Source organism: Lepisosteus platostomus, chromosome 24, assembly GCF_059453375.1.
Source record: "Lepisosteus platostomus isolate fLepPlt1 chromosome 24, fLepPlt1.hap1, whole genome shotgun sequence".
NCBI classification, from domain to species: domain Eukaryota; kingdom Metazoa; phylum Chordata; class Actinopteri; order Semionotiformes; family Lepisosteidae; genus Lepisosteus; species Lepisosteus platostomus.
This window is the reverse complement of record NC_142634.1, coordinates 6,118,277-6,131,526: the sequence shown is the minus strand read 5'-3', so window position 1 is coordinate 6,131,526 and position 13,250 is coordinate 6,118,277. Positions and strand designations below refer to the sequence as shown.

Sequence of the window (13,250 nt, the reverse complement as noted above, 5' to 3'; positions counted from 1 at the left end):
TCAGCAGCTGGTGCTGCATTTACAAATGTTGCAGCGTAAAGGCTGGCCGAGTATCTATTTTTTTCTCCCAACATGTACGGTTTCTTCAACAAAAGGAAATCGGATGGAGGACAGCAGAAGACGAAAAGGAAATAGAAGATCAGAAAAATTCATCTTAGTTCAGAAACTGGCACGACTGCACATGCCCAGGAGGTTGCTAAAGAGTATGGTCTTGCCTCCACGTCAGTCAGCTTGTTGTGCAACTGCTAGCAATCGGTGGCAAAAATATCCACACACAAGCCGTTCAGTTATTTGACCGTACAAAGCATAGAGGGAAGTTGCAGTCATGTAATTGCAACTGTTTGAAAAGATCAAATATTGTACCGTGTACATACTGCTGTGGATTTGAAAGGATCAATAGGTTTACAATTTAACATTCCATCAACCTGTCCAGGGTTTATCCGGCCTTGCACTCGTTTCTTGCTGGGACAGATTCCAGCTCCCCCACGACCCTGAAGCAGAAGAAACGGTTTGAAAACGGATGGATAAGGTTTCAAGTATTGTTCGGGGTCCTGTGTTGTATATTTGCTTTAACCAGGTCTTTTCGTTTCATGCTGTTGGATCTCAAATGGCACAGTAATAGAGAGTGTATTGCCATATGTATATGTAAATTGGAATTCTTCTGTGCGCTGATCTCTCAGGACTTACACAGTGCAGCAGGCAACACAATACAATACAACACAGTATTCCAAACATAATAAATGATAACAATAAATATGTTGTGGGGAACAATAAATATGTAGTAGTGAGAAAAAAACCCACAGCAAATGCATAAAAAGCTTAGTACAGATGTGCATTGAGTCTGAGGCATTGCAGGCAGCTGTTGAGCTACAGTAGGGAGGCTCAGGCAGTGTGTGTAGATTAACACGGATCTTTCACTGCAGGTGCGGATCATTGAACTCCCCAGTAAGATGCCAGTCTGCAGCTTAAAGCCAGAAGCCAAACTGGGCATGCCGATGTGTCTGAAGCTGTGGCAGGTAAGGCACAGCTCTGCCCAAGGAAAACACTGTTTCAGGTATAATAGCCCTGTCAGTCAGCAAATATGAATCCAGGGATGATTCACAAATTGTGTGATTTATGTGTAAACTTTCTTTTCTACCTTTTTATGTGGCATTTTTCTATTGTTAATCACAGCACTGTAATTATGGAGCGAGTTTCACGGTTATATATCAGTTAACAGCTGGTGTCTAAATCCGAGAGGTGGGTACTGTTTTGTAAACACTTCCAAAACATTTCCACCAAAAGGGGGGTAATTATTATTATTATTGTGTGAATATATTATTTTATTCCTTTACAAGAAGCAGATAAATCAGGGCTTGACTGGCAGAAACTGTAGATTTATCACCAAAACACAATCTGGCAGCAATAATGTGTACAGTATCTGCATTTCTGAATTTGGTCATTCTTGGTTTTATTGCAGAGAGTATCTATTACAAGTATATTTCAGAAGTATAACAACACTGACACTTTAAAAATCCAAAACTGTTATTGATTTGCCATTCTTCAGAACATTTGTGCCAAAGGTAAATGGTAAAATAATAGAATCTCAGGGTGGTGATGGTATCTTATGATAAGATCTTACAGTCTTGTCATAAAACTTTAATAATTTGGCCTCATAGAATCAGTCCTTCTTAGGGCTCTTCCAAAGTGTGAGACAAGAAAAAGCAGCCTTTTGTCCTACAGAACCCCTTTCAGAAGTGAAAGTTTGAAAACATTGTGTGTTTTAAAAGGAAGTCCAGTAAAATAATATGAATTATCCCACTGTACAATTCTAAGTTTCAGCCTTCCTATCCAAAGAGTTTAATTTCTTTTGTTCCAGAAAAACAGATTCAGATCAGCATATTCTTTCATTTTTTACCTGTCATGGTGCTTACTGCTGCAAAGTGCAGTGATTATATATTTAAGGGTTAATCTGAAACAGCATGCAATGGGCCTAAACTGAAGTCCAGGTTGTCTTATTATAGCATTTATATGATTGTCTGTCTATACCTCAGGCAATAAGTACCTATTACCTTCTGACACTGTGGTCCTTTCTTCTAAGCCTAGAATAAAAGAGAGACTGTGTTTTATTCTCCTATTGTCTTCAGTCTTTGAACAAGACTTCTCTGTCATTATTCTGGCAGTATCTTTCAGATTTATTAGCTGCATTAAAGAAGTAGCCACTAGTCTTTGAAGGAAATTAAATGCCATATTAAATAACAATTTTCTTTAAGCTTACCACCCCCCCCAAAACCACCCCAGCTTTTTTTGGAAATGCCATGTTTTTTATAAATTTAAATCTAAAGCAGTCTCTTGATGGGAAATGAGTTTCAATTCATTTCTGCTTCCTCTTTATCTGCTAATATGACCAGACGGTGGGCCAGAGCATTTGGGAAACTGCATCCATATGTTTTCTAGAGACTAAGGCTGTGAGAGTGCATGATGTATGATGTGTGAGGCTTTTAACATGAGCACAGGCTGCTGGCTGGGAGGAAACGTTTCTATACAGATATCAATCACTCTCAGCTCATCACCACGCAATGACATCATCACGCCAATGTTCATGCTTCTGATTTGTTCCTTATGTGCGATCCACCTTTTATTAAACTTTTAAACGAAATAAATAACTCCCACACATTCTTAGTGGATCCCCTTGAAACCAGTGCAAATTTCATTTAAAAAAAACAGTCTTTACCCTCCATTTGTAATGTAGACATTAGCACTCAACGTCTTGAGTGCAGTAAAGCTTACCAGTGTGTTGCTGAGACCAGATTCCACTCATTTTGAACCAGCTGTGAAATAGTAGCCCTTCAGGTCAGGTTTAATGCAGAAGACCTTGATATAATTTAAAGGACAGTCATGCTGCAGGATCATCGAAAGGACATGCAAACTGATGGTGTACAAAGACACCCATTATTGGTATTTTAAATAGTAAAAACCGCAGGGTCGTTCCCTGCAATCTGAACCTCACCTGTTGCCTAGAGAGCCAAATGAATAGGGAGCTTAGTCTGCAGAGTCATCAGGCAGAGTTCCAGTGTGTTTGTGAGACTGGCGGAAGAGACTCAAGATTATTGTCTTGCAGTAGCGCGACCTCATCTCGAGCTCTGGCCTGATTCCAGTGCTTCGATCTTGCCAGTGGTGTGCAAGATGAGTCTTTTCCTCAAGTGTGAGATGTAATCCAGTCAAGCACCTCCTTGTAGAGGACCAACGGAGGATATAATGAATTAGGTGTCTGCCTGGGGTTCCGTAACCTTTGTCCTATGACATCGTCAATCAAGAGGCTCCTACACTTAGCTACAGCTAGCAGGCCACAGAGAAACAGACGGTAATGTTTAATAGCTAGCTGGGAGGCAGAGAACTGATTTGCAGTTGTTTTATTTGTTTTTTATTCTCTAAAAATGGTAAGTGATGTATAAGGAGTACTGGATTCTGTCTGTCTATAATTTATTCTAATGCTGGGGGGAGGGACTTCAGACCATTAAGGGGAAAGAGGATGTAGATTTTACAAAACTAGCGTAAATGAAGCAAAAGTTTGTTTCAGAGCCCTTACACATATGGAAAGAATTTTTCCGTTGTAGTTTTGTGTGATTTGGATGTTACAGCTATTGAGAGAGGACAGTGTGAAACAATTATGGAATTTCTTAAGAAGTCAAATTTTAAAGAAGAATTAGAAGAAAATAGATCAGACCTTGTAGCCCTGCATGTTGCGGGCAGGTTAGTGATGATATCATTAAAGTAAAAGTACGATCCGGATTTGCTGCAGGACCGGACTCTCAAAAAACTGTTTAGCCTGAAACTGTTTTGCATTCATATTAGGTGTAACACTTTAAAACAACAGTTTCAGCAGATCTGAACACCACCCCTGTCACATTTCATCCGAGATAAATGGCTTCCTGGAGGGTCAGGCCATGTGAATGCTTACAGCAACATACACCTCTTCGACTGTAAATTTTAACAACCAGCCATCCCCTATAGCACTACAATAAAATACGCACTCTTCATCTGCCAGCAACCTGGTTAGTTTATATTTATCCCATAATATGATTTATAGGCAGGCCATCCCTAGAAATTTCACGTCTTCCTCGATTTGTGAAAAAATAATGAATGTTAGGAATTTCAATTAAGTTGCATTCAGTTAAAGGGATGCACTGAATTGCATTTTTTTAAACTGGTTGCAAAACGTCCCGCAAAATAAAACCTGCAGATTGGACCTAAAAGGGAACAAACACAAAGATGCAGAGTACAACTCACTATCCTGACAAACCGATTTGCACACCTTTTAAAAAGATAGCTGTAACAAAGGCGACAGATCAAAGCTGCACCTGATAGAATACTGTCAGCTATACAGAGAACGATTTCATGGTTTTCTTTTTTTCCCAGTCTGGTGAAAACATCCAATAAAACAGTGAAGGTTTATTGAAAAAAAATCTCGAGAGCAAACGTGTCGTATTATGAGTTTCTCATTTACATTAGAGCCAGTGGAAATGCATGCCTCCGTTTGATTGTTACAGATGAGGAGAAAAGTGACAGACGCTGTAATTTGCCGCAAGTAGGAGTCACTGATTTATTGCTCTGAAAGCACAGCACAAGGCCCTGGCATGCCGTGACCCTGATAAGCAAATAACTTATTCTCTATGCACCTAGCATGTGCCCTGTATTAAAACATCATCTCTCACGTCTGTGTTGGCTCTCTCTCTCTCTCAAGCCTGACTCCGGCTGCAGTCCCCAGCTACTGGTCGGCTATGAGGATGGGACGATCGCCCTGTGGGATCTCTCGCAGAGGAAGCAGCTGAGCCACCTGGCTGCCTACTCCCAGCCAGTCATGTGCCTTGACTTTGACCAGGGGAAGTTAAGAGGTGTCTCGGGCTCTTCAGAGACCGTCATCAAATCCTGGTCGCTTGATGGACAGCAAAGACTCCAGGTCAGGCCGGGTGACCCCTTGGAATGCCACTTCGCCAGCTGTGCTCTGCCGCTCTGATATGCTGGAAAAATATTTAGTCACGAAGAGGAGTTTCTGCAGAGTCCAAGCTAATTAATCACACGCTGGTTACAATGCAGGCAGCTCAGACTGAGCTGTCGGTTGTGTCTGTCGTGTCACTCCGGGGAAGTTCAGAGGTTTGAACAACTCATACCCTCACCGGTCCTCGGAGTTTCACATAGGGTTGGGCTGGGTAAATGTGCTGGCCGATGTTAGATTTGTCTAGTATCCCAAACTATAATTAGTATCATAAAACACATTGTATCGGAAATTCCTTGCTTAGAATCTGTACTAAATATTGGAAGCTGAACTCTGCTCTTAACATTGCTTTAGTGTTATTTCCACTAAGAACATTTTTCCATTTTGATTCAGAGCAGAGTGCAATCTGCATTAGAGTTTTTCATTTTTTTTCCACGAACAGCTTTAAAAGATATCTGATTTAGTTTTCAAATGTGATCCCATAAAGCCGGAGTGCCAATTTTCTGAAACACCCAGCTTAGTCTTAGTTTATTGAGTACTTATAAAACAAATCTACAACTCCTAAAAAAATATTTGAAAAGAGCAACCAACAGGGGCTTTTAAATTAAACTAGGGTGCACTGCAGTGTGAAGGCCAGACAGCCAGCTCAATTTTTCTTACAAAAGTATTTTTGTGCACAGCCATAGCTCGGCAAGTACAGTTGTTGTCTCCGTTGATGAATGACTCAGGAGAGGTAATAAAAACAGCAAAACCTTAGAGACTGTTAACAAAGCAAAAACCACATCTGCACCGAAGAGAACAGTAGTGCACAGTGGGAAGGAGTAATAAAGAATGAAAAAAACTACCGTCTATGACTACCTAAGTGCCTTCAGGTCCGCTTTACAGATCTTTCATTTACCACGGCATATTGAGAACATCAGGGAAGTTTCCCCTTGAATTTGAGGTAGGTCGGAAATGAATCTGCCAAAACAAAGTTAGATTTTCAGCTTGCGGACTGGCATAAATGTAATGTACTCTAAAATATGGCTACTGACGTGCTGTTTCAAGGGCAGATGAGGAATACCACAGTCTGGGCATGGTGTGGAATTCATGGCACATGTTCATTGTCCCTTGTCTGCAAGCTGGGCTGTAGAACAGCCACCCCAATGTGTGTGTTGATTAAGTATGGGTCCTCTTGGTCGAGAGCCGGAGAGATCTGCACTGTGATCTGACGGATTCTCTGCTCTCTAGCCCTTTCTAAAAGGAAAAAAAAAAGATTAGCAGTGTAAATCAGGCATGGATGCCTCTGAGCAATGTTTGAAAGATGATGACAGCTTCCACAGGTGTAACACAACATTACTAGAGACCCTGAGAAATCAGAAGTATTTCGACTTGCAGAATGCAAACTATCCAAAAGTTAACCCCCCCCCTCCACCTGCATAGCAGGCTCTCTAAGGCTGACACATGACTTCAGCCAGACCTGGTGAAAATCAACATTGCCAAATTAAAATGTCGGGGCGTGGGAGAGAAAGAATGATCCCCTGATAGGTGTGATTTTGTATGAGCATTTCAAGCGGATTGTCTCTTTCTTTCTTCCCATAGAAGCAGTGAAATTGGGAATCGTGCGAAAGTGTCGCAAATCCAGAAAAAAGCTGCAGATCTCCTTCTGGTTGAGTCACTGTAGTTCCTGATGGTTTGCGTAGGGTTTAGTGATTGGTGAGGGTTTAGATAGCATGAGGTGTAGAGTCAAAACCTGGAGCTCCGTCTGCTCTCATTAGGTTGAGTGTTTTCTGTGAATGTTTTTGACTTTGACAAGAAAACTACCATGTGTACTTTTATTGGACTTTATTAGGCACAACCCAAGGGAATTTCAGGGAGCAGTGGAGGCTGTTTTTGCATTATTGTCAAGGATAAAGATGTTGCATTTTTTGGAACAAAAATGAATATTCATCCACAAAAAAGATGGATTAGCATTGATCATCATAGTGTCTGGGAGATTGTGATAAAAAACAATGTGTGCAATAATTAAAATAATCATATTTAAAAATGATTGCATATTTGAATATTAGTATAACACTAACCTAATGCAGGGAGAGTGAATTTAGCTGCCTTCTCAAGGATTGGATTGGACGTTTTGTATTGTTTTAACAATCGTAGAAGGAGTGGACAGTGTTAATGGAACAGCGCTGTTTGTTTTAGGATTGAAGGCATTCTCAGACTCTCATCGCTTACCCCTCGCCAGCAGCAGAGCTGTTGCTCACAGAGAGCGAGGTTAAGCACTGACAGTTCCTTTATAAACAGCCACTAACATTTTTCACTTAATTCTCGGGACTGACCTGCTAATAAAATAAATAAATGTGTTCCCCGGCACAAACTAGGGAAACAAAAAAACAAGCCCCAAAATAAATGAAGACATTCAAACTATTGTTATTCAGGCCATAATGGAAACCAGATGGCTTTATTCTGTGGTGCATTCCGGGTACTTGAGGTAATTGCACAGTTGAAGTGGTCAGTTTATAATTTGGCCTTTTTCGCCCAGGTCCTGCGGTTTTGGGTGCACCACGTTAGTGGAAGTGTTGGGCAGGTGAGCTGTACACCAGTCCCTCACACCTACGCTTGCTCAACATTGCCCTGCCCACAGCTCCAGAGCTGCAAAGCAATCGGCTGCTTTCAGTCATCTGGCTGGAACAATAGGACTCATTTCATTCAATTGTCTGCATTCCTGCTTAGATATTGAATGCTCTCCAGCTGCAGCATTTCACATTTAGAGCACAAGAGCTGTGTTTTCAGGTTGGGAGACCTGAAGTGTGTTTGTGGGCTGATGTGTTTTTGTGTGTCCCTTCTCTTTTACTGAGAATCTGCAGTGTGTGATCGCAAAAGCATCCCCCACCCCCACCCCGATATTAATTTAAAACGCTGAAGGTATCAGATTTTCTTTACAGGAATGATAATAAATGGGGGAGAAATACTTTACAGCTTTCCCTGCTAAAGGGCTATTTTTCATTTGAAGACAGATCCTATGAAGTTAATTTTATGGTTCGGTCTTGAAACAGTGGCTGTCCACATGCTTTGTTTCAGCATGTGAAGGAAAGGACCAAAAAAAACACAGAGGTGCTGGAGCCTCTATTTTGTATCCTTCGGTTCCTTTTTTGAGAAATTGATAGAGGCAGGTAGGTCACACATGTGACCTTACTGCCAATTTTTCACAATAAAGCATGTCTTTGCATCCACATTTACAGATGAGGAACCCTTCCAGGGAAATCTTGAATCCGCAAAAGCTTAAGGAGCGGTAATTTTGTAGCAGACAAGTTTTTTTGCCTCTGTGTATTTATTCGTCTCTTCTTGTGCTGACCGGATCTTTCAGCGCAAGAAGTAATTCATCAGGATTGCTTAAGGAAACAAAAGTTTAGTTTTCTTCAGTAACACAGGTAACTGGTATCTTTTGAACGCACACCCTTTAAAACGTGTTGTAGTTTATTCACATTTATTGACAGAGTCCAGTATTTTAATGGTTTCTACCTGGTGATTGAGTGTTTAATGGTGTACATCAGGTATTTATGCTGGCTTCCACTGTAATATGGCTCTTCTGAATTGCTCCTTTTTCGAACTGCTAACTGTTTGACATGTAGCCCTGGTGCAGTCCTGTGGAAGAGAATTATACCAAATCTGGATTCTCAACATAAACATTAACCCTGAGTAGTATTTTAGCCCTGTTGTACTCTAAAACCAATTACTTTTCCAAAGTGCTATTTCTTTTCCTAACAGCTCCAGTTGTTAATCATATGACAGCGCTGCTAAGCTTCTGTTCACCTTTGCTTTAAACGGCCTAACTGACCAGCTCAGTCGGACCAGATCATCACAAAGCCTTTGCAACTTTGCAAAGGTCTTTTGCTTTGGATAAATGTAAAGAAAATCTGGTGTATTCTGGCCTGCAGAGCTGGACACTGGAGCTGGCCTCTGTCATTGGGACGGATAAATTGTAGGTGTAACAATAAAACTAACCCTTATCCTTTAAAGTTAAATGTTTTCCCATTCTACCGATGATATAACGAAGCAAATAGCTACAAGTGTTTACATCTAGAAAACTTTTAGGAATGCAGTGTGTTAAATCGTTTTGTTTGTGTCTGTGTATGTGGCTGCATTGATTTCAGTGTTTTAGTTTAACGGCATAAATTGAAGGAAAACTTGTATATTTACTTCCCGCTTTGCAAATGTTAAAAAAATCCAGAATGCTTTCCCTATCACAAAATGCTGAACTGTGCCTTGTCACACTGTCACTCCTGCATGTAGTCTGTTGCTCCACACTGATGGTTTTTGTGCTTGTGGTTCCTCAGCTGCAAGACTCGGTAGAGGTGGTCAATCCTGGGATATCCCAGCTCTGTATCCGGGAGGACCGGAAGATCTTGGCTTCAGCGGGGTGGGATCACCGCATCCGGGTGTTCGGGTGGAAAAAGCTCAAACCGCTTGCTGTTCTTCAGTATCACATGGACAGCGTGCACTGTGTCTCCTTCTCAGACCACCGGGAGCCCAGCCAGAGGCTGATGGCCGCTGGGTCAAAAGACCGGCGCATCAGTGTTTGGTCTATATACACCTCGAATTAACACTGACTGAGAGCTGTGCAGCAGAGCACCCCGGTCTCTGCAAGTGGACTGGACAGGCGGACTGGGACAGGAGCCAGTGTGGCATTGTTGGACTGGGATGTGGGATTCTGAAACACCGTTGTGTCGCAAGTTGGCAAAACGCTCATGGACCACTTTTGCAACATCTGTATCTTTGTTTCTCACTGTGCTCAGATAAATGAACCTGTCGATAAATGCTCCACAGCGCTCTCATCCTGTTATTGATTTCACTTTATGTGGTGGGCCTTCTGTGGCCCCTGTATTTGAAGTACATTTTGCTTTCTGCATAAGACAGTTGACTAAGCAATTGTATATAAAAGACAGGTTTTGTGGGCAGTGTATTTTCTACCTTCTTACAGTTCATGAACATTTAACCTGCACTTTATACATTTGTTTATCTAACGCTTTTATTCAGAGCAACTTACATTTATACAGCTGTGGCTGTATTATTTTACTGGAGCAATCCGAGTGAAGTGGCTCACCTGGATGTGAGCCACAGTCTTCCAGTTTAAAATTAGAGGCAGTGGACATGGTGACTTAATGCAGTATTTTAAGCCTAGTGAACAGAGAAATCTGCCGAAATCCCGTCTGTCTGCTTATGTATTGGTCCATGATTGAACACGAAGTTGGAAGGTTGATGTCTCTGTACAAGCTCTGTATGCAAATAAAATAGGACATCTAAACAAAAGCTTATTATACATAAATAAGAGTAAAGGTCATGTTTAATTTCTGGTAACAATTCATTGAAAGGGCTGACGCACAGTTCAAGATGTTTTAATCCATTATACTGCCAAATAAAAAGAATTATTTATTTTGTTTGCTTTCTCTTGATGGAGATGTGCTTCAGTTGAGTTGAATTTAAACTATAAGTCGCAATGGATGACTGTCTGATTTGTTTTTTTTTCTATTCAACATTGGCCTCTCCCCTGACCCAGACCACACTCATCAAACAAGCACTGCTCATATAGGCACCGACAGCGAGGACAAGAAGTTTCTTTACAAGATCGATTAGAACCGTCGGCTCTGTTTCCATCGGAAGAAAAAAACGGCAGAGGAGAACAGTGGTCCACACCCACCAGAGCTCCATGCCTTTTTCAAACACTGGACCATGAATTCTGAAGTTCAGGTAGGAGAATCAAGCAAAGTGCTTTTTGCCTGTAGCATAAAAGAATACTTAACTGCATGTATGCAGGGCATTTTGTCCCAAAGAATGCCAAACCACTTGACATATAGGAGGAATTCCACCACACCAGCAGAGAAGGTGGAGAAGTAAGAATTTATTTCTCAAACTGAGTCAAAGCAGTAATTTAGGAAGACCATTTTGTGGTAAGGAAAAGTACAATTTGGCTGGGGAACAGCCCTATACTTACAAGCAATATTTTGGTATCTTTAATGGACATGTACTCAGGTCTTTCTGTCTCATCTGAAGTACCTCCTATAGTGCAGTGTTCTCATACTGGGCCATCAGTAAATTTCTGTTCCAGAGGAATTGGCACCACCTACTGGTCCACTAACACCACTTGCAGCAGCAGCCCTACGCATGCTGGCCATAAATAGATTATAGTTTCTTCAGCCAACCTGATGTTTAAAGCTTTGCACGGTGCCAAACGTTATGGCGCAGTGTACTGCTGTTCTTTCAGAAAGAAATATTCTTTCCAGATCCTTTTTACTCCTTTACATTTCTGAATTTTGGAATGGATGATTTTTTTGGCCCACTCCCAAGGGTGTAACGTCTAGTTCACGGTCAACAAGGGTTTATCATACAGCCCCCCCAAACCAGCTAAAAGTGAGCTTCGTTCAGAGTCATCTCCCTGCCACACACTGGACTGATCTTCCAGCAAGCTGAGCACAGAGTGGACGTTTCATGCCACGCACTCATCACAGTGTTAAATGAAGCATTATCTTTACCATCTCTGCATGTGTGTGATCTTCCCATGACGTGCTGTTTTGCTTCATAATAAATTGCTTCTAGACTAAAGGCTCGATTGCATAGTTTTATGTTTTTCCTCCACTACAAAAATATAGGTCATTTTGGGTTTTATTCAGTTAATGCTAACTTAGTCCCAGCAAATGACCCAGTCTGGGTCCTGGCTACTTAGTCATTGAAGATCCTATGACATTTTCAAACCTGTAAATGGGATAACTCCACTGTTGCAGTTAAGTTCCACTCGGGGCATGTACAATCTGTCTTCCCTTCTCTTACTGCCTGAATGCTACAGAGTCTTGATTTATCGTCTGTTTGCATTTCTCGCATTGATCGGTTCGTGTTTTTGAAGCAGCGACCTAAAAGGACTGCAGGTGTACAGGTGTATGGTCACTCAATACAATAAGCATTTGCCATGATAAAGAGCTAACAAGCTCCACAGATGTCGTATCATGGGTGCTTGGCGTGGTGCCTTATAAATTATATATACACAGAGACACAACAAACAGCTGTTGGTTCCGGTACTCATTTGTGTTTTTAATGCATTTTAGCATATAATTGGAAGGCATTTGTCGGTTTTTGTTTTAAAAAGCCTTTCAGATTACAGGGTACACAATGCTCTACTTTATCCACCAACAGGACCTGCCAGCGTTTTTGATCTTGTGTGGTAATTATCGGTGCCACAGATATGTAGCTACAGAATACAGCGCCTTAAACTCAAGAAATACGTCTTATTGCCTCGCACCTCAGAGGTGTAATCCATGTTTACCTACAGATGTGCTCAAAGGGTGGGCTCTCGCCCGTTTTCAGGTCCGAAACCGCAGCGACGTTGTTTCCCGCTACACGGCTTTCTCTTTATACTCAGGTGGATTGTGTCTGTTTTTAAAAAAATGAGAGACGGAATCTGTCATCGGGGGATGAGGTGTTAAAATGGAGAATGTGCTTGTCTCACAAAGGAGCTGTGTTCAAGGCGATGACATTTGAGTGGTCGGAATGCACCTTTAATTGCACAATTAGAATCAGTGGATTAGGCAGCAGAAGGAGAAACAGCAGAAGGAGCTGTGTTAACTTTGCAGTGTGGGGAGAACAGTAAGTGGTCAAAACTGTAAGGTGTTGCAGCATTCATGGAACGCTCAGGCTGGGCTGAAGGTACCATTTTCCTAAAACATTTCGGTCTCAGTGTTCAGTCCTACCTAGCTGGGTGATTTCTGTCTACAATGAGCTGTCTGCTTCTGGCTCACCCCACTTGAGTGCCTCTTCATTTTATTTTTATTTTATTATTATTATTTCTGGATGCAATACTGCTGTTTTGCATCAGCCTTAATACTCTGCCAGAGTTTTGGCAGGAAAAGCCACATTCCTTTTCCGAGACCGCCTATGCAGGTACTTTCACGTCAGTTATCTCGTCTCCCCTGCAGAAGTACTGTACCTGTTAACCCCTTTCATTCTCCCTGCCTCTGTGCCGGGACCTGTCCATTTCAAACTGGCGTTTGCAGATCTGTGGAAGCTGTGTTAGAGTCCGTCGCGAGCTGTGTGTGTACGAGCTAGCTATCCACAGAACTGCTTGCTGAATGGGATGGCTTATTTTGCAGTGTTTGCCGTCCAGTTTGATGCATCACGGTGCCAGTTCGAAACAGGCACAGTGCAGTACAGCATGATACAGGCAGTGAGAAGGCATGGGAAGTCAGGGGACATTAAGCATGGTAGATGTGTGAGAAAGCTCTATAAACAATTGTTAAAACACAGTTCCTTT

At 41.7% G+C, this 13,250-nt stretch overlaps 1 protein-coding gene across 8 annotated transcripts in view; it reads left to right on the top strand.

The window, feature by feature from the left end:
• gnb1l (guanine nucleotide binding protein (G protein), beta polypeptide 1-like) overlaps window positions 1-10,451 on the top strand; it is a 33,011-nt gene extending 22,560 nt beyond the window's left edge. For all 8 annotated transcript variants that reach the window (XM_088618764.1, XM_088618770.1, XM_088618763.1 and 5 more), the window contains 3 exons: window positions 924-1,016; window positions 4,724-4,939; window positions 9,289-10,451. In XM_088618764.1, the coding sequence (XP_088474890.1) occupies window positions 924-1,016; window positions 4,724-4,939; window positions 9,289-9,555 (576 nt within the window). In that variant the 3' untranslated portion in view covers window positions 9,556-10,451. The remainder of the gene's footprint in view (window positions 1-923; window positions 1,017-4,723; window positions 4,940-9,288) is intronic.
• Window positions 10,452-13,250: the final 2,799 nt, after the last annotated feature.